Below are 22,482 nucleotides of genomic sequence, written 5' to 3'. Positions count from 1 at the left end.
AGTCAATGGAATGGTGTCAATCTCTGCCGCAATAATTTAATTATACTAACCTACTAATATCTTATCGTGTGAGCTAAATATTTTTTTTAGACTTCATTTATTTTGCCTAAAAATTTTCTGCACTCCAAAATATTTATCATATAAATTAATTCTACACAAAAAATATAGAAAAAGAATCCGATGTTTGGTTGACATATTTACTGTTAAGAAAGCAAATAAAGAGTAATTTTACTAAAAGGCCAAGTTAAAAGTGAACTTTTTTAAAATTAATTTACGAAATTTTTATTAGAAAATTATTTTAAAGACTATGGAAAAAAAAAATTATTTACCTTTTGTTACCAAACAACAAAAAAATGCATAAAATATTTGTAAATATAAAAAATGAGGTCCACGAGGTTATTATTAATTCAACCAAACAGATCGTTAGCGTTAACGGGTCGACCCGACATTTATCGAATTGGGAAACTCCTCCGGAATCAAAAAAACTGAGTTATGCATCGAACTGTCTGAAAGTGTCAATGACTTCAATTCATAGCTTCTCACCAAAATAAATAAACAAAAGTTGCAATTCATAGCTTTACCAGATCTCTCTTCCTTGTCCCTCAAATCGTTGAGAAAAAACAAGGCTTTGAATCGTTTGGTTTATTAATCTCTCATTGTCTTCCTAGTTTTCCCATTCTCTGAATCTCCAATTCCATTACCACGAATGGCCAAGGACTAGAATGATCAGTGAACAACGACTACGATCTTCCTTGTCTGGTGAGTTTTCTTTCTCTGTGCCTTAATTTGTATTATTGATTCAATCGATCTTTTTTTATTTGAGGGTTTTGCTTAATCTAGCAGTATTTGTAAGAATTGTTTTTACATGGATTTATTACAATGGGTTTAACCAAATCTGGATGCCCAATTCTATTTAATGTCGGATTATTGGTTTTTTTTGTCTTTTATAAGTAATTGGATAGGTTGAATATAATTTTGTACTCTTTTGCCGGATAAATCAGAGTGTTATGAACAATGGTGTTTGTTTTGTAAAATTAACATGAAACAAATTTTATTTTTTGCTTAGTTTTTGATTCATTCAGGTTCAATATTGATTTTTGAATGGGAACAATGCAAACACAACTTCACTCTGCACATTCTTGCATTACTGATTACCAATGTTACGTGGACACTTCAAAATATATCAAATATCTGTGTTAAGACACTCGACACTTGGACAAGGGTATGGGCCATGTGTCCGATCCCTTCTTCTATTGAACACTTCTTATATATTTGTATTGAACACTATATATTGTGATGTAATTGCTATAAAATGAGTAAAACGTCTTCTTGACATTGTATGTAACATATAATGCCATTTTATCTAGCATAATAAATTAAAACATAGAATATAATAATTTTTGATTGAGTCTGCATATCCTTAAATTTGAGGTTTGATAGATTGAACCTTTGGATATGCACCCAACACTCGTGTCTAAGTCCATGTAACACAGCTGATTACTGTTAGTCTGACCACAGATTCACAATCTAGAACACTCTAATCTAATTTATATAATCCTGCCTCTTTGAAATTGTGGTTGTAGGTACCAAAAAAGAAAAAAAAAACTAGAGAATATAGTTCTGGATACGAAAAAAGAAAAAAGAGGCAAAAGTAAAATAATTAATTATAATTTTTCAACCAGGCCAGATTTTTATATTTTTGAGTTTTGTAATAATTTTTTCATATCTTAATATGTTCTCAATAAGTCTTATATATAGTTTTAGTGATTAATATGAAAGCAGACTTTGTGTGGGCAATAGCAAATAGGAAAATTGTAGGTATTTATCATTTAACGCAGGAGCCAAAAAGGGGAGAATTAGGCATTTTGCCTATTGAAGTTGGATTTCGAATCTGTTCCAGCCCATTGATCATAGGTAGGGGTGTGCGCGGTGCGGGTCGGTGCGGTTTGAGAGAAAAATAGAAACCGTATGGCGGGTGGCGGATTGATAAAAGTGTCACTAGAATTTGTCACTTTCCTTATCAAAAACCGGCGGTTCGGTTGGCAAATAATGGCGGATTTGCCTTGGCAGTTCGGGCGGATTGGCGGTTTATAAAAAATATAATTCAAATTACAAAACTTAAATCAAAGAGTAAAAAAAAGACGAGAGATACCGTGATGTTAAGCATCTTGCGAAGCTTTCTTCTGATGCAGCAAGTGTAGCAATAACATGATAATATCAACGACTATGCCATCAGTTCATTACAAGCATCTATGGAAGCTATAATGATCAAATACAATACATAAAATTCCCCTCGAGTAGTAATGTAATACTATATTCTAAGGTATAGAACAACAAGCAAACTTAAGTAAAAAAGAATTTTTAGAATCTTATAAAACATGATTTAATAGCGGTGCGGGTCGGTGCGGTTTGGAAGAAAAATAGAAACCGGCGAATTGATAAAAGTGTCACTAGAATTTGTCATTTTTCTTATCACAAATCGGCGGTTCGATTGGCAAATAATAACGAATTTGCCTTGGCGGTGCGGTTCGGCACGGTTTCGGCGGTATTATGCACACCCCTAATCACAGGTATGGTTCTCTTTCTCTTTCTCTTTCTCTTTCTCGTTCTCCGCTTCCCTGTTCTTCCCATCATCTATCTGTAATCGTTTTCCATATACCGAACCACCTCCTGTACTCTCAGTCAAGCCCATTCCCTTTCTACAAAACCCTCTCTGAAACCCCTCCCCCCATGTGCAAATCCCTACCCAACCTCTTCCCCTTACTGTGAAACTTTATCCCAAACCCTCTTCTACCTTGCTATGTTAAATTTGTACAAATGAATACATGATTTAGGGCAATCCATTTGCAAAAATTGGATTTGTGTACTGAAATTGTTCACTGCAAAGAAATTGTGTACTGAAATTGTTCCAGTGGCTACTGGGTCATGTTGCAAATTGCTGGTTTTAATTGTTGCTAAGGAAGAAAATGATGTTATTGCTATATGTGTAATTGCTGGTTTTAATTGTTCTATGAAATTGTTCCATTAAACTTTGTTTTTTTTTTATTATAAATAATTTAATTATATATTTTAAATAAATAAATATTTGCAAATGCCACGCCAGTATATGCAGCATGTCATAAAAAGATTATTTATTTATTTATTAATGTTTGTAATAGTTTTCTTTTAAAAATTAGTTAAGTTAGTTTGATTGGTTAGCTAAAATAAAGAGTATAGTTGGAGTGTACACTAGCTAAACTAGTTAGGCAAAATAAAGAAGGTAATTTTCTGTGTACTTTGAGGAGGTATTTTACAGAGTATGGTTGGAGATGCTATATATATATATATATATATTTGTGTGTGTGATTAAGTAGAAAGTGCCTCATTTTAGGAGTTGTCCTAGAGAACTCAGGGCCAACCCTGCTTATAACCGGGGCATCTTCAGACCAGAGTCTTTAGATTCAGTTTGGTACGAGAGAGAGATTGCAGAATTTTGTTTTGTTTGAAGAGCAATGGACAAATTGAGTGCTTTGGACTACATCAACCAGATGTTCCCCACAGGTCATCTCTATACTATTTACCTTCTCTCTATAATATCAATGTGTATATGCTGAATAGATCCTCACATTTCATGTCTTTTCTTTGTAAATTGTTTTCTTAGATTATTTCGTCAATCAATGTCGATGATCCTTGCGAGCCCCCTTCCAATTCCGCATGTATCTGGTTGGGTTTTAAGAACTAGTTTTCTGAACCTTTTTTTTTTCTTTGAAAAAAAAAAACTAAAAACTAATTTGGTGGAGAAAATGAAAAATAAAAATACTCGTCATTTTCACATGATTTTATATATTTTTAGGGACATAAATAGTTTTTAAAAATTTGTTATATCTTTTTGGTGTTTATTTTTGTCAAATTAATTTATTATTTAAAAAAAATTCAGAAAATGAACCCAAACTTTTGTATACTATTAATTTTTTTTGAAATTAGTAATGTGCATATTTTTGGTTTACCAAAAGCATGAAAGATGCGATAATATATATGTGTGTGTGTGTGTGTGTGTGTGTGTCATAGTTGAAGATGGAAATGGAAGATATTCCAAGTTTTTTCAAGTACAACATTTACTGTAGTAATTATATATGAATAAATGGGAAATAATTTCGACTTTCACAAAATTTTAAATGAATTGCTGAAAATATGAAGCATAAAGAGAAGTGGTGGTATGGAAAGTAAGCGTGAATTTTGAAGAGCATTTTGGGGTCAGTCATAACTGATACTGATATCAGTGCTACTCTTAATGACATTTGCCTTGTTCCAGATTTGCATATGCATTTTTGAACTTCATGATAAATCTTTTTAGGGTATGTCTTTCTTCTTAGTTGGTACTTTTAACTTAATTGACAATTGACAATATCAAACATGGTTAATATGTAGAGGCCTCTTTGTCTGGTGTGGAGCCACTTATGCAAAAGATACATAGTGAGATTCGCCGTGTAGATGCTGGAATTTTAGCAGCAGTTCGTCAACAGGTTATACTCTCTTTGCACACTGTATTTTTGTTTCTTCAAGTATCAATGTAATAGTCGTCTCAACCACAAAAACATCTGCTAAACCCCTATCCGTAGCCCTGCCAATCACCATACTCAAGACATTAACCACTAAAACGAATAGAAAAGGGGATAGAGGATCACCCTCCATTATTGGTGACAAACAACCATGGTTTAAGTAACATTATTGGGATATGTATCAATATTGGCGATACGGTCATATATTGGTCGATATCGGACAATATTGACCAATATATGGGTGAATAACAGTACTGGAAGTCCAAAATCCCATTACATATCATCTAATACGATACATAACGGCTTATGGTTAAAACCCTGCAAACAACCACAAATCCGCTTCCTCCATCTATCTCCAAAATCTTGTAAAAAGATGTAACTAAACTAATCGGTTTAAAATCACCAATCTACAAGGAACTATACTTCTTAGGAATCAAACAAATAAGGGAAGCATTGGTACCACAATAACCCTGCCACTTTGGCTATATAGACTTATTCCTCACGCGTTCAAACACTCTGACTTCCTCTTCTTATGTTGATCTATTTGCAAAAATTGGAAACCACTCTAATTCATTTATCCCTGGCCTATCAATCCCAACAGAAGAATACAAAGGTGAATAAAAGGGAAAAAAAATCTCATTAACTGATTGATCTTCTCTATCCACAACCCTTCCAAACCCTATCTTCAATCTTTTTATGAACTTTTTATTTTTCTCATTTACAACCCAATGAAACAACTTGGGGGTTATTGTCACCCTCCTTTAACCATTTTATTTTCGTCTTTTGGCCCCATAATATTTGTTAGGTAGGAACTACTTCAAATTTTGAATGTAAATCCACTCTCTTCTTAATAAGAGACACACTTAGACCACTCTCTCCTTTATAAGTTCCTTGTCACATTTTATTCCATTTGGTGGTTGTTTCAGACTTAAAGAGGATATTATTTTTTTTTTGGAAATTGAAGAGGTTGCAGGAAAATAGAATCAAATGCATGTATATATGTTTTTTCCGATGAGTCATAAATTTATTAAAAAGGGCGCCAAAGGTGTGTAAATTCTTACACTGGATGTATGGAAAAACTATGCTTTATGTGTCTTCAAATTTCCACAGAATCTACTAAATCCAAAAGCTAGCTAAGGTGTTAACCCTTTCCGTCATCCAAGTATGGAACAAATTTTGAGGATGGTTAGATAATGCATGGCGGTGAAATGATTGAATCACATTTGGGTTCATCCTGGCAATCATATTGATCAATTGTCCATGGGCTCTTCCAAATGCTAATGCACCTATAAGCTGTTGCTGGTAATTGTAGATTTATCAGATGATAAAATGTAAAAGCATTGTCAACCATCCCTAGTTTGCCAAATATTGTTGGATGGATGGTAATGGTCTGAGAAGATGCAAAAAATAAATTAAGTCATGCTTTACTATTGTCATCCTCATATTGGATTGATTTTGAGTGAAAAAAATCTTCAACATCGCAACACGAAATGGCATTAATAATCTATATTTGTGTGCACTCTGCTTGCATGATTTTGATTGGTTTTGTTCTGAAGGTGGTAATAGTTTATGTCTCATCTTGTACATTGAGACATAGGAGAGTATGAAAACAAAGATCTCTTGCTATTCCACTTCACATTTCATGCATTTATTTTCTGTTTTTCATTATTTTTAATTAATTAATTTATTTATTTTTGATACAAGTTCTTTGACTGTAAACCATTGTAATTCCAGAGTAATTCAGGAACGAAAGCCAAGGAGGATCTTGCTGCAGCTACGTGTGCTGTGGAGGTTTGTTTATCAGAATTAATTTGGCATTTCATTTTTTGTGAAACATTACCTTTTTTGCAACGCCAAAACTTTATCTTGAAAAGTCTATCATTGTAGTTTTAGCTTCTATATGCTACTGATGGCATCTCTTACATGTGTATGGGTTCTATTAATTAATTTATTTTCTTGTTAAGCAGGAACTCATGTATAAGATCCGTGAAATAAAAAGCAAAGCTGAGCAAAGTGAAACAATGGTTCAGAAAATATGCCGTGACATTAAGAAGTTAGATTTTGCGAAAAAACATATAACAACAACAATCACTGCTCTCCATCGTCTTACCATGCTAGGTTGGTTTTTTTTCCTGTATTCTCTCTCTCTCTCTCTCTCTCTCTCTCTCTCTCTCTCTCTCTCTTTGTATCCGACGTTGAACCCTTGACTTTTATCAACTCCGTTTCAAGAACGATGAACACAAGGAGTTGAATAATTTTACATATTTACATTTTCAGTTATAAGCAAAAAATAAAAAATAAAAAATTACATATATATACACAATGTCAGTTTCAGTGGTTTCCCGCACTTTCACTGTAATCAAGCTTGTCAGATTCAAAATTCGAAACTGGTTTAAAGGGAGGTGTTCTGTCGTTGGTATATAGGATCAAATAAAAAGACATAACTGATTCCATGCAATGTTGAATTTTACATTAATTTTATTTCATGTTTCCCACCCCCTTGAGATTCTTTGGATTGACAACTTGTCATATGCGGCAAAGTGTTTGCTTAATTGATGGACAGGTTATCGTGTTGTAGGTGATCAATATTGTCATTTTCTTCGTTCTTTATTTTTAACTATAACACAAGTTCATGTCTTAATCATTATTTATAATAATGCGTGGTGAGCATTAGTTTATCTGAGAAGTTTTGTTTCAACAGCTGGAAACTAACAAATTAGTGGTTCCATGACAAAACAAGATTATCTTGGCTTAAGTATTAAATTACGTTTGTCATACTTTTGTGTTGTACGCCACAAACTTGATAGTTGTGTTAATTGCCCCTTCCCCTCTCTCTCCCATTGTTTGATGTAGGCTAGCTTCTGGAATTGCTATTGTTAGGATAGGTTTAGTTAGGTTGGCTATTTCTGTTGAACAAAACTTTTGGAATTTGTAATCTGGGGATTTGGACTTCGTATCTTCGTAATTGAAAGAGTATGGTGGAGTTCAAAATGTGATCAACCTTCTAGGATGTTGATGCAAGTTCGTGGTTTTGTTACCCTCAGGTATATGTTTATATGAGCCCTTGCACAACACTCCACACTTATATTTAGGCACCACCCATCATATGACTTTGAAATTTGGGTTTTCAAGGGAAAAAAATTTGAGTTTTTAAAAGTTTTTGGTTCCTACCTAACCAGGGCTCGTCAAGCACTTGAGTTCTGACACTCTTGGAAGGTTCACTCGATAGGTTCTTGAGCTTTGAAACTCTTGCTAGGTTCGCTCAACAGGTGCTTGGCAAGAGCTTTGGTTTTCCTACGAGGCCTGCCCTATAGGCACTTGAGCGCACAAATTACTGCAAGTTGCGCTTGAGTAACGCTCGACAGGGGGCTTGAGCTCTAGAAGTCTTGAGAGTTGCACAACCAACGCTCGAGTGTTGGGGATGCGTGAATTTTTCCTTTTTGTATTCCTTTTTTGCCCCTGATGTACAAAGAGCCATCTTTGCATCAACTGAAATTTTAACTAATTGATGTTAACATTGACCTAATAAAACCCACATATAATACCTAGAAACATAACTTAGCAATATTAAAACACATGGATGAAAACTACGACCCATATCTGCCAATTCAAAAATTAATGAAATAGCCTTAACTATTAAAAACCTAATAAAATATAAAGACAATTGTCTAGCAGGATGTTGCTCATGAAAATCACAAATTTAAGACTTAAAATGGTTGAACTGAAACATGATTACGCAATTACCCAAGTTGTGCTCTAGGTGAAATGCCATTCCTTTATTGTTTTTCTATGCTCTGCATCTAGAATTCATTTCTATACGAAAAAAGAAATGTGTAGGGTATAGATTGGAAAATTGGCATTGCTATATGTCAATATATTTTTTGGTTGGCAACAAAGAATTTTTATTAACATATTTTGATAATATATTGTGTTTTTTCATCTGATAATCTATGATATTGCTATACACCTAAATTATGTGCTCAATATGTGGCTGGATAGTGATCCAAGCACTGACTAGATAACCATACTTGGTCCTTTGAAAATGCATGACTCAGTCTCAGGCTACATAAAATGCATCCTGCATCATTTTTTTCTATGTTAATAAAGATCCTTCAAATTGTGGATGTAGTTGTAAAAATATATGTATTATTGATTGATATATTGTTGTGTATACAATGACTCTCCTATATATAGAAGAGAAAAACATATTCACCTACCACACTCAACTCTCACCTAACAATGTATTATTGATTGATATATTGTTGTGTATACAATGACTCTCCTATATATAGAAGAGAAAAACATATTCACCTACCACACTCAACTCTCACCTAACACACTTACATCTACCTACCACACTCAACTCTCACCTAACACACTCAACTTTACCTGCCACACACTTACAGCCCCCCTCAAACTCAAGGAGGATAGATACTAACCAACTTGAGTTTGGAGAGAGTAACAAAACAGGAAAGTAAACTGATAAATAAAATAAAACAGGATAGGAGACACGGTATGGTCGTGTCAGACCGTTGGAGAAGATAATGTCTGGACAGTTTACGAGGTCATGCCGGACCGATGTAGAAGTTGACTGGGAGCAATGTCGGGACAGTTTATGGGGTCATGTCGGACCGATGTAGAAGACAGTTTATGGGGTCATGTCGGACCGTTGTAGCAGACAATGCTGTGACAGTTGTTGTGACAGTTTACAGAGTCTTGCTGGACCCTTGTAGAAACTAACCGGAATAAATGTCGGGACAGTTTACAGAGTCTTGTCGGACCCTTGTAGAAACTAACCGGAATCAATGTCGGGACAGTTTACAGAGTCTTGTCGGACCCATGAAGGAGCTAACCGGAATCAATGTCGGGACAGTTTACAGAGTCTTGTCGGACCCCTAAAAAGTCGCACCCTCAAAAGGTGTGCCCAATCTGTCAAAAGGCGTGCCATCAAAAGGCGTGCCCATTCCATAAAAAGGTGTGCCGGACATGATGGCGAGGCACGTGAGTGCCTTGGCTGGCGCGCCCGTTTGTCGTCTGGCGTCAAGTGGCGCGCGATACGCGTGGCTGCCTCGGCTATTTAACCAAGACGGAGGCTGAGGCTGAGGCAGAGGCTGAGACAGAAAAACTGAGACAAACCTCTGAAAAATTCTTCCTTTGCTGAGAGAGAAACTCTGTAATACGCTGTAACACTCTGTTGCCCAGAAAATGGCTTCGTCTTCCCGTGGGCTGCTCACTCTCTTTCCCGACCTCAATGAGTCAACAAGAGAGAGAACTGGTGCGGTGGCCAGTGAACCTCAACCAAACACCTCTGTGTTTGCTCTGTTGAACTTTCCGATGCGGTCGGTGGAGCAAAAAATGGCGGTGCAAACTGATATTGAGGCCAATCAGTATACTCTGAAGTCATGTGTGGAAACCATGACTGCGGTCACAAACTTGTCGCACCGGCTGCAGAGCAGGACAAATGAGGTGCAACAGTTAAACTCCCAGCTGGCTCTGCTCCAACGCATGTATAAGGATGCGCAAGCAGAGATAAGTGTGCTAAAGGCAGAAAACAAGGAGCTGAAGCGGAAGGCCACCGTGATGTTCCGATTTGGAGGTCCACCATATGCTGTAGTGGAGGAGCAGGGAGGAGGCAACGTGCTTGGTGGTCTAGGAAACACGGAGACAGCACCGGCAAGGGCCGCCCAGGACGGAGGCAAGAAGAAGAGACCGGCGGCAGAGTAGAGAAGAAAAATACCACTGTTCCGATTTGTGTTGGTTTTGTTTTTTTTTTTTTTTTTTTTTTTGTTGTTGTGTGGTGGAAAATGGTGATCGGGGTGAGCCCCGACATAAATAAAATGAGTTGGGTGTGCAGTTCATCTTCTTCCTATTTGTTTTTCTTTCTTTTTTTTTTTTTTTTTTCTTTCACTTTATTTTTAAATTTTTTTTTTTTTTTTTCATTCTTATTCTTATTATTATTATTATTTTTTTTTTTGCAAACCAGAGAAAGAAATAATGAGAATATATGGGAAATCAGAACGAGAGAATTGTGTTTGGGTAATATAGTATAATAAAAAGAGATAGATATATAGATAGAAAATAAAGAAAGTTGGGTATTTAAAAAATATTAAAAATGAATTGGAGAAAATAAATAAAAATAATAAATTTTGAAATCAAATGAAGGAGAGAGAGAGAGGGGACAATCCATGTGATAAAGTGGAGAGAGATAAAGAGCCCATGTGATTTTGATATAGTTGTGAATGGATTTGGTTGTTTAATTTTTTTATTTATTTATTTATTTATTTTTTTTTAATAATAATAATAATAAAAATAATATATTAATGAAGAAATCATGTGCGCTGGTGGGTTGGAAAGGGAGAGAGAGAGAGTGGGGTACATGAGGTGTACATGATGATGAAGATGATGATAAAATGAATAAAAAATTGGTTTTGTGGAATGCTGTGGCTGTATGCAAAAAAAGTGAAAACTTTGTCCCTGAGTTTGTTTCTCAGCCCGTGTATTCATCTTTAATGGAGGGCCCCACCTGAACAGCATCACCGCGTCAATGAAAATAATTGCAGGCCCATTCTCTGAAGCCTTATGCTGCAACATTGTCAGTATCATCAGTTGAAGCTACTTTCTTTCCAACGTACCGCTGCTTGCCAAAGGAGAAGGGGACATATTTGTATTTGACCATGTGCATTATCTGCCTCTTCTTTGTTGAAACAAACAGCACCACCCAATAGAACAATAGAATTGGCCAAAATACAGGCACATCAAATGCACTGAAGAATGTGAGCACGAAGGCAAAGCAGAAGGCTTTTGTTACAGAATACCAGAACTTGAACTCAGGAAGGCGGCGAACGAAGGGACGAAACTCGTCAGATCCGCGAGTGGGGAGGGGCCATCGGAGAGATGCGGGATCGACCTGAGGGGAAAGGAAGAAGATGAAGAGCTGGAGGATGTAGATGCCGTGGCCATAGGTGATTATGTAGTAGCCTTGAAGGAGGAAGACGCGGATAGAGTAGATCAACGCCACCAAGACGAAGCCGATCCAACGGTGGTAGACGAGAGGCGTCGACTTGTCCAGGAGGTGTTGGTACCACCGTGACACGGCGTAGCTCCACTGCGACACCGACGACGACGACGGATCATCGCCGGAACCGCCACCGAGATTCATATTTTATTTATTTATTTTGTCTCTCTTCCTGATTCTTGTTGGAACGGAGCGGGAGATATTAGAGCCGGTCTGGGCAGTGTAGAAGGAGACGGTGCGCCACCAGTCGGAGACGGAGGGGTTTTATAGAGTGATCAAGGTATGTGTAGAGGTCCGGCGGACTAGGTTGAGGTCCGGCGGGCGGCCAAGGCGAGGTTGCCGCCGGCCGGTGACGCGAAAAAAATACTAAACTCTTAACCTCGCTCTGATACCATGTAAAAATATATGTATTATTGATTGATATATTGTTGTGTATACAATGACTCTCCTATATATAGAAGAGAAAAACATATTCACCTACCACACTCAACTCTCACCTAACACACTTACATCTACCTGCCACACTCAACTCTCACCTAACACACTCAACTTTACCTACCACACACTTACAGTAGTATTTCACAATTGTATCATTAGAGGGAACGGAGCGGGAGATATTAGAGCCGGTCTGGGCAGTGTAGAAGGAGACGGTGCGCCACCAGTCGGAGACGGAGGGGTTTTATAGAGTGATCAAGGTATGTGTAGAGGTCCGGCGGACTAGGTTGAGGTCCGGCGGGCGGCCAAGGCGAGGTTGCCGCCGGCCGGTGACGCGAAAAAAATACTAAACTCTTAACCTCGCTCTGATACCATGTAAAAATATATGTATTATTGATTGATATATTGTTGTGTATACAATGACTCTCCTATATATAGAAGAGAAAAACATATTCACCTACCACACTCAACTCTCACCTAACACACTTACATCTACCTGCCACACTCAACTCTCACCTAACACACTCAACTTTACCTACCACACACTTACAGTAGTATTTCACAATTGTATCATTAGAGGCAGCAAAGGAAGTTTTGCCTTGACTGGAAAGATTGATATTGAGAAAAAGAAATTGGAAGGGGATACCTGTGACTTGTAAAATTTTTATTGTTATTATTTTTAAAACGGTTGATTAGCAGTTTGAACGAATTGGCTCAATTGGTTCAAATTGGGGCCCAGTTGGCCAGAACCCTTGCACCTCATTAGAAGGTCAAGGGTTCAAGTCTTGTGACATGCAAGACTTCTCCTCCCCTAGGTTACAACCTCCATTTTGGGATTGGAAATTTGTGCATGCCTGAACTGTTATTGAAATATATTATGACATTGTAATGATCTACAATCAGCTTGGTTCCTTGAACATATCTGAAATGACCAGTTCACATATCTCTGTTTGTAAAGTTTTACTGCATCCTTGATTTGTATTATGGCAGTTTCTGCTGTGGAACAACTTCAACTGATGGCTTCAAAACGGCAATATAAGGAGGCAGCTGCACAACTAGAGGTACCATCTCGAGTGTATTGTTCATATTTTCGCCACAATAGGTTAAGGATTTTCTACTGAACTGTCGCTTACATTTTTTTGTTTATAGTTTGTGTGCTATGAATTTTGCGTTACTTTTTAATGCTACATAGTTTGTGTGTTTTTTTGTCAATTTGGTCCCTATAGATTGTGTGATGCGTTTGCCCTTTAATTTTTCTACTTTTCAATTTGGTCCAATTGATATCAGACATAACAATTTTCACTGGAAAATGGCCATGTGCATCCAAAGTTATTTTATGTATGTTTAAACGATGGACACTTGTGTTCCCCAAGTGTTACCATCGTGTCTAGTTGTACAAAAGCTTAAAAATAATAGGACACGTTTGGACGAGTGTTGAACATGTGTCAAGAGAGTCCAACAGAGTCCAACGAGTGTCAGTGTCCAACACATGTTTGACATGGACACAATGACACCTTAGTAATGTCTAGTCAAGTCATTGAACCCAATTTTTATTTATTTCTTTATTATTATTTTTTATAATTATTTAGCTACTTTTGGTCATTAACCTAAGAAATGTACACACTTTATAAGAGAGTGCCATGTTCATGTAGGATATTGACACTTGTCAAACACATCCTGACAGGAGTTTGACATGTGTCCAAACGTGTCCTGTTACTTTTTAATGTTTCCATAACCAGACTCTTAAGGGACACACTTGTTTATCCTTTACACATGAAAACATATGGATCTTGGCACAAGTTTGAAAGAAATGACTTGGGCATCAATGATTAAGCTCAAAACAATGCTCATTTCCTTTGGGCTTTTTAGTTATAGAAATCGTAAAATCTAAAACTTTTAATTTGTCTGGGAATAATTTTTTAAAAAAAAATTGATTTTATGACAATTCCCATTCATAGTTCTTTTCCAATATATAAGATGTGAAAAATGGTTTCTTAATATTTTGATATTATGAAACATAAATATATTTTTTTGTAAGGAAATTGCTTTTAAGAAAAACACTTTAGTGGAGGTGAAACTTGTACAAAAAGCTAAATCCTATATAAACTTTACATGACTTGTACAAGTAGAAACTGATCTGAAAAAAGGGCAATCCTGGTGAAGATATGAGAAAAACCCATGCCTAAGGGAAGGGAAATCAATCGGCTAGGTTAGCTGGAAAAATCTCAACTTCAAATTGACATGGAGAGGGATGAAAAAAGGGAATGAATCCTGGTGAGGATACGGGAAAGAGAGAAGGTAAGAACGAAAAAGAGAGAATAAAACAAATTCATGATTTATTTGTGGTGTGGCATATTCTACATGATGCTTAGACCTGATTGACAATTGAAAATTTTCCACATTTGCACTGAGCACATTGGATTTAAAATGAGTGGTTAATTTCCATTACCTAACTATTTTTTAGTTCACCTATCATTTAGGTGTATCTTGCGTTATATTCTGTCATTCATCATTTGAAGGTACATCCTGTTCACTTATTAAGAATGATAATGGATTTCAGGCTGTAAACCAGTTATGTAGTCATTTTGAAGCCTATAAAGATATTCCCAAGGTCACTGAGCTCAGGGAGAAATTTAAGAACATAAAACAAATTCTGAAGTCTCATGTTTTCTCTGATTTTTCAAGGTATGTTAAACCTGTTTGGCACAATACCTGAGAACATTTTTATATTCTTGGAGTTACAAAACGGAAAGAAGGTTGAATATCTGTTTGGTTCCTTGTTTTAGGAAATTATTTTCATTAAATTAGTTGATGAGGGAATGTTTTCTTATTTCTATTAACATTAAAATGATGCTTTTTGTTCTTTGTTCTCTGTTTTCCAATCAAAATAGTAAAATGATCTAAAACTTGTTCTAAATTTTTTTCAATGCTTTCAGGAAACTTGTTTTATAAACCCATTTCTGAAGTTTGAATAAAAAATGCCTGCTTAACTGTGAAGTTCTATACACTCTGTTTTTCTAAAGCAGTTAATTAGGTACTCTATGATATTGCTAATGATATGTTATTTAATTTTAATCTTGAATTTATGTTTTGAATTATCACATTGATTCTGTTTTATGCACATCTACGTGATGTGACTTCATCTGAAGAATTAACTTGCTACAATTAACTTGTTTTATGATTCCTGTTATGATGTTTAGCTCTGTGAAGGATGTCACTATAAGAAGGGTGCAAAAGTCTTGGAACAAAATTGGTGGCAAGAGGATTTTAGGATTCAGAGTTATGCAATTAAAAAATAAGTCTCTTTGGTTTTGGCCTGTAAAGGAAGGAATAAAGCTTAGGCCTCGTTTGGGAACAGGCTAATTTAGTAATTTTTTGGCTAGTTGGCTAAAATATGAGCTAAAAAAAACTAGTATGTTTGGGATGACTTTTTGGCTTTTTACGAAAAGATGTGCAAAAAGTAGAGAGAAAAGAGAATCTTTGACTTTTTTGTATGGGTTGTTGGCTTTTTGGCTAATTTTTTAGGGTTCCCAAACGAGGCCTTAGTGTTATGAAAACATTTTTTCTTTTATTTTCTGTAATTTCTAAACCCTGGTTTCTTCACTGATTTTGAAAGGAAACTTATCCTTGCTTATGTTTTCTGATCCTTCTCTTAATTGAATTTCATGGATATGAAATGGAGGAATATCTGCCTAATTGACTTATTGTTTATTGAATACGCCTCCTTAGTTCTATCCTTTTCTATTTATCTATCTATACCAGCTTAGGTACGGGGAAAGAGTCTGAAGAAAGTAATCTACTGCAGCAGTTAGCAGATGCTTGCTTAGTTGTTGATGCCTTGGAGCCATCTGTAAGGGAAGAGTTGGTTCAAAATTTTTGCAGCAGGGAGCTTACTTCATATCAACAGATCTTTGAAGGAGTTGGTTTGTCCAATTCTATACTTTGTTTTCATTTAGTTCATTTACCACTCGCATATATATATATATATATTTCTTTTGATGACCATCATCTTGAAAGTTTTTATGTTAACTATTTCATTAGAACTAGCAAAGTTGGATAAAACTGAAAGGAGATATGGTTGGATTAAGCGTCGGTTAAGAACAAATGAAGAAATCTGGAAAATATTTCCTCCTTCATGGCATGTTCCTTATTTGCTGTGTATCCAGTTCTGCAAGTTGACAAGGTCTGCCATCTACTACTCTTTTGTTTGTTTGAATATTCATCTTTGTGTTATGGAAGAACTCATAATGTGATCATGATACAGTAATCAATTTTAAAACAGAGGTACTATCCAAATGTACATGAGGTTTTTGATGCTGCAAATCCACAAAAACCTTTAGTATATTAAATAATATGTTACTGCTGTTGCTATTGCTGGCAAAAGAGCACATAAGGCTGTTCTGTTTCCTTTTTTGTTAGAACCTGATCTACGCAATCCTTCAGTTCTATTTACATTTTCTGGAAAGGAACGGTGTTGGCATCCTTGTTATTTTGGATTAAGGTCTTCCCTTTTCTTTGCATTCTTTTGTAGATTTTTTGGGGGATTTGTACATTTTTGTAAATACATAGCGGGTGGTTTGATTTTTGTCATTTTGTTATTTTTTTGTTACACTTGTAGGGTCGTGTGAGACCCTAAGATGGTGTTTTGCAAGTTGTACATGGGAGGCATCCCCTTGATGCTTTTAATGCATTTACTAATAAAAAAAGAAAAAATATGAAATCTAATAATAGTTCAGAGTAAATGTTACAAAGATTTCCTCCGCATAATTTACATGTTAGGATGTTAATATATATATTTCCCCCCCCCCCCCCCCCCAACTTAACCTCATTTGATTATACGGCACAAATAAGCAATATATTTTCTCTAGAATAACATTGCAAGTAGTGACTTTTCTTTGTTTCTTTTTTCCAGGACACAAATTGTCGAGATTCTTAATAATTTAAAAGAAAAGCCTGATGTTGGGACATTGTTGTTGGTAAGATATACTTTCGTCACATTTTTTTCCCAATTGCTAGGCACACTAGTCAGTTTTTCTTATTCTCATTAAACTAAGGTTATAATTTGTTCTAGTCGTATCATCAATTGAGCCTTAACTTAGAAGTATTGGTTTGCCTTCTAAATCTAGTGTTTGATTGACAGCATTAGTATATTTGATCCCACTTTGAAATTTTTTGCAAAAGGAAATAAGCATTGCATGTTTGTTTCTTGACATAAAATACTAAAGGCATATTTCATGCTGAAACTCTTTCCTTGATGTTCCCTTGGCCCCTTCATCTGCCTATCCTTATTCTTGGGCATTTGAAAAGCTGAACCAGGTGGTGGGGTGTTGATGTAGCAGCATAAGAACAAGAAGAAGAAATAAATTGGGGATCACAATCCCAAAACAACTCTCAACCAAACCAGAGACCTTCGTCTTCTCACGCATGGGTTCCCTCACCCCTGTCCTCACTCAGCCTCATTCATCACTGACTAACCATCTCCCTTTCTCGCTCTTAGAAACCCTAAAGCACCTCACCATAATCTGTAAACTGCAAAACCATAAAGATCTTCTGAACTATCTTCGTCCCACACATCTCAAAATCTTTCACTCTCTCATGCACAAAGATCTCTAAATTGCATCCATGGTGACTGGGCTCAAGCAAAGAACGAGGTTGTTGCAAGGAGCAGTGGCCATCACTGCAAGATGGTAGAGGGCGCAGTGGCAGCCGTTGTGAGATGGAGTTCACAGTGATATAACTATGGAAGCTTTCACAAATAAATCTCTCTTCTATTTGTACTCTTCTCTATCCCAGATGTACGTATGTGTGTATATATATACTTATATGATAGGTTTTTAGGTAAAAGGGGAAAAGGATAACCAACCATTCGAAACTGTCTGCAACCCGCTGGTTGACCAAATGAGAGAGACAGTCGGCTTCGAACAGGATGTCAGTTGATGACGATTAGTGAAATCTCCAACCCGAAAGAGTCAGTTCGAGTCCAGGTTTCTCTTGTAAACTTGAATCGTTTGACCCGTGGACAACCCTAATTCATTCAGTCTAACTCTCCAAACCTATCACACAGCCATATATGTGTCCTAAGAAACCCGAATTACAGTTACCAAAAATAAAACAAATCCCAAAAGAGAAAATATTATTAAAATTAATTATTAAACCCTATTGCTTCATCCAATTCCTCTTTGTACCCCATCATTTCACCCCAAGTGAAAAAATTTCTCCTCTGGAGAATATTGATAATAAAGGTGCTCCAAAAGTTGTAGATCATGCTGGCAAAGCGCTTTCTCAACCCAGATGACCTGGATGACTGGATGAAATGACCACATTTTCCTCTAAGATTGACTCACTTTGGCTCAAAGGGGAAAGATTCTAGTTATCTAGATTAACTCACTTTTTGGTATATTTTTTTGGAGGATTTGTACATTTCATAATATGTAGGTGCTTTTGGTTAGCCTTTTGTATACTTAGTGCATGTTTGATTGGAAGGATTAGAGCATGGGATTAGGATTATTAATCCGTGGGCCCAATTATCCCATGTTTGTTTTGACATTTTATTTTAGGATTATTAATCCAATGGATAATTAATCCAACAAATTTGTAGGATTATTAGTAATGGGGTAGGGGTGGGATTATGAATACCACATTAATTTGATAGGATTATTAATACCTCACTATTAGTCTTGTGAAATCAAACATGGCCTTAGTGTATAAACGGCTGCACCTTCTGGCATTTGTTTATAATCGATTACATTTACTTATAATAAATATATATATTTATATGTGGAGAGTTTATCATTAGTAAAATGCTTGCATTCTATTTCTTGATTATTTTCATTTCTGTGAGGAACTCTCTCCTGATGTTTTCTATTTTTCGTAAATATGTGTAGGCACTGCAACGAACTCTAGAATTTGAGGAAGAGTTAGCAGAGAAATTTGGCGATAGCACTCATAGCAGAGAAACAGGAAATGACAATGAAGAAACAGGTAGAGGGGGCAACAACAGTCAAACTGTATCAGATATTCGGAAGAAGTATGAGAAAAAGCTTGCTGCACATCAAGGAAGTGAGACTGAAGTATGTATTAATTGATTACTTGATTTAGTTAAAAATGTTGACAAAAAAAATTAGTTGCCAATTTTATTTTCTATTCGGCTGCTTATCCTGTCTTTTTATTTTTTTGTTATTAGGAGAAAGATAGACAAAAAGATTTGGTGCCAGGAGCTGGGGTATGTGCATATCTTCATGGGGATTCTTCTTATAAAATATTTGTTGGTGGTATTAACAATTCTTTGCTGGTAGATCATATGTAAATCTCGAAGTACGCCCCATTAAGCATAAATGCTTGAATATTGAATATTCACCATCTTCATTTGTCTCGTCTGTATGATCTGCTGCATCTCTTTTGAGTGGTGATACTAAAAAGATTTACTTACAGAAACATGGTGGTGTTTCTCATCCCAAATCTACATCACTTAAGGCTACTTTGGTCGCTTATACCACTTTAGCTAAAAACATCATTAATCTTCATTATTTCTGCTTTTTAATGAACTGATGATACCACTCCAATATGTATGGAATTTTTTTTCTTCAAGTTGTAGTTAATAGTTAACATTTTTCTTCATGTCTAGGGACATCAATAATGATGTGAGGTATGTCTGGTGAGCCTAACCTTAGACATGTTTGCTACAGTTTTCATTGTTATGTTTTTCACTTGTGAGTTAGTGTTGAGTCTTTGTTAGTGTTGAGTCTTTTTACATAGAATTTTAGTTTTGGTCTGCTTTAAGACTTTCAGCTAATAATCTCGCCGCTGAGACTTATCTGTCTGCATTATTGATGTGGCAGTTCAATTTTCATGGAATTATTTCATCTTGCTTTGAACCTCACTTGACGGTATATGTAGAACTGGAAGAGAGGACTCTTATGGAGAATCTGGAGAAACTTGTTCAGGTTTGACTGTATTATGCTTCATGAAAGCATTTTATTGTTTCCATGTGCTTATATTTCATGATGTAATAATATATATTTATTTCTATAACAGGAGGAAACATGGGATATTGATGAGGGAAATCAGACAAATATTTTGTCCAGTAGCATGCAGGTAAACCACCAGAGATTTTCTTAGGAAGTTTTTAGAGGACTGGGTCCTAGGAAGATGATTATAGTTGTTCAATCCAGCACTATGTGTATGTATGCATATCTTTTGGGTTTCTTTAGAGTTGGTTGTGGTTTGTATTTAATTGTGGACCCAACATCACAAATTTATGGCAGTTTCAGACAATGGTAGTAATATACCCCCTTTTCCAAAAATAAATTTGTGATAGTTTCATTGATGGTGGACAGTTAGTGTAGCATGCTTACAGGAACAAAACAATACTGGGTATGTAATTTACTATACCTAAAAACATAGACATAGAAATGGTGTAGGGATAATAGTAGCTAAACCACTTACAAGTTAATGTAGTAATAGTCACGAGGAAAGGAGCCAAGATAATACTAATTAAACTTTCTAAATTCATTTGGTCACCCACTCTGCATTCGGATTGCTTGTTTTTTAATTTCATATTTCTATTGCACTATCTTGATTCTTTGTTGTTTTGTAAAGGTCTTTCTGATTATCCGGAGAAGCTTGAAGCGATGCAGTGCATTGACAAAGAGCCAGACATTATTGAATTTATTCAAGGTAAAAACGTCATTTAAGTTGTCGTTGTTGGTATGATTACTAGTTTGCATTGATTTTGATTAACATAAATGTGGAATAATTGATTGGCATTGTTGTTCTACACTTGGTAGTTTTTATCCGTGCTCGAGCAAATGTAAGTCCGACTTTCTAAGCCTAATAGTAGGAAATGCTGTCATTCCCAAGTATTGGCACATTATTTGCTATAATGTTTCATGGATTGTTTTAAAAGAGAGTAAAAGATTATCTAAATTTTATTCTTAACTTTTACCTTTCCTACAAACCAATTTCCTTAGATTGCTAGTTGACTTGTCCAGCTTATTGTCAGAATTAATAGTTTATTCTTCTATAGGAAAGTAATGTGTCTTTTTGGTGTGAAGAGCTTCAGCTGATAATTAAATATGTTCTAGAAGTTGGTCATGTTAGGTCAATTGGTTGTTAAAGCAAGACGTGTGTTATTTTAGACCTAGAAAATTGGGGTTTGTCATAACAAGTCCTCGGTTTGTAACCGTGAAGTTTATTTTCATATGTTTTTGATGCGCATGAGAAAAATAGTATGATCTCTTTATTTCTTTTTTCATATTCGCTGTTGTGAAGTTGAACATTAGCAATCATTTAATCTGGTTTGCCGGATGTGTTGCCCATCATTTCATTGGCATCAAATTATAGCCCGTAGTAGATCCTTTTGATTGTCTAATAATGTGGTTTTCTTGGAAATCTGTTTAGAAGTATTGAAAAGGCCTAAAGACTTGTAATGTCTTCTGAATTTTTATTTTAATATCTTTTTATGCAATAAGAAATATGATTAAAGAGAATAATGAAGGCTGGAATGGGAACATTTAGTATGTTTTCTGTCACACCCCAAACCTGGGGACAATGACTGACTGTGGATGACGAAGCGTTAGCCTATGGAACACGAAGGTCAATAATCATAAAACAATGCATAGTGTCTCAGCATGTGAAAATAACATCTCAACTATATGCAATGGATGAATTCTAAGAGGTCACATAACATAGGTCCCTACAGATGACATAAAGCCCCATCTAATGCTTTCGCTGCTTACCTAAAATTAATAAAGAATGAAATGAGCTCACAAGCCAGTGAATGGAAAACATGTATAATACGCTGTAGTTCTAAAACAAGGTGTAATTGTAAAATAGCTATTATTCAGAAAATATAAACGATATACAGTTTGGTTTACAAAACTAGTGGTAACAAATAAATTCTCAGTTAAAATTTGGTATCATGGCTAAAAAAAAAGTAATCTCAATCTTCAACTTGTTTCCAAAATAGGGAAATCAATATTCATCTCAAGGTAAGAAAACAATAAAGAACAAGTGATATCATCATGATTGTTCATGATAACAATGTACTGTATCGATAAGATAACCATTTTATAATGTTTGGGGGCATTCTTGGGCAATTGGATCCAACATTGAACTTAGAAACTTGGATTCATATTCAGATGGCATCCAAGCCTTTTCTTTTAAGATGATTCAATTGAAGGTCACCCTGCCAACCCTCGGTGTATTCTTTACAACTGTTGAGAAATATATACATATGAGACACATGCAACCCAAACCAACTTCTTACAACATGCAACACCCCCCCCCCCCCCACCCCCCCCCCCCCCCCCCCCCCCCCCCGCAAACCCCCCGCACAACCTACACCTACATCTACACTTACACCTCTTTGCACCACTAGATCATCACCACGCAGCAAGGAATCCATGACAACTCACATGACTCACCACCACCTGCACACACCGACATTACACCCACACTACACCCATGCACAACACAGCCACCCAGTGACCACAC

General features: G+C 36.0%; 1 protein-coding gene and 1 pseudogene across 1 annotated transcript in view; one reads left to right on the top strand and one right to left on the bottom strand.

Annotated features, from left to right (window-relative positions):
* The first annotated feature begins 398 nt into the window (after positions 1-398).
* The window catches only part of LOC114321425 (vacuolar protein sorting-associated protein 53 A), a 28,052-nt gene continuing 5,968 nt past the window's right edge, over positions 399-22,482 (top strand). The window contains exons 1-15 of the mRNA XM_028268590.2: positions 399-759; positions 3,371-3,540; positions 4,408-4,502; positions 6,273-6,329; positions 6,506-6,656; positions 12,979-13,049; positions 14,549-14,673; positions 15,751-15,911; positions 16,030-16,171; positions 16,901-16,964; positions 18,873-19,058; positions 19,172-19,210; positions 19,827-19,931; positions 20,023-20,082; positions 20,587-20,664. Of these exons, the coding sequence (XP_028124391.2) occupies positions 3,492-3,540; positions 4,408-4,502; positions 6,273-6,329; positions 6,506-6,656; positions 12,979-13,049; positions 14,549-14,673; positions 15,751-15,911; positions 16,030-16,171; positions 16,901-16,964; positions 18,873-19,058; positions 19,172-19,210; positions 19,827-19,931; positions 20,023-20,082; positions 20,587-20,664 (1,383 nt within the window). The 5' untranslated portion in view covers positions 399-759; positions 3,371-3,491. The remainder of the gene's footprint in view (positions 760-3,370; positions 3,541-4,407; positions 4,503-6,272; positions 6,330-6,505; positions 6,657-12,978; positions 13,050-14,548; positions 14,674-15,750; positions 15,912-16,029; positions 16,172-16,900; positions 16,965-18,872; positions 19,059-19,171; positions 19,211-19,826; positions 19,932-20,022; positions 20,083-20,586; positions 20,665-22,482) is intronic.
* LOC114300673 (protein RER1A pseudogene) lies at positions 10,981-11,825 on the bottom strand (annotated as a pseudogene).

This window comes from Camellia sinensis, chromosome 1 (genome assembly GCF_055761805.1).
Source record: "Camellia sinensis isolate YWXY chromosome 1, ASM5576180v1, whole genome shotgun sequence".
In the NCBI taxonomy this organism is placed as follows: domain Eukaryota; kingdom Viridiplantae; phylum Streptophyta; class Magnoliopsida; order Ericales; family Theaceae; genus Camellia; species Camellia sinensis.
This window is presented reverse-complemented; position numbering and strand designations above follow the sequence as displayed.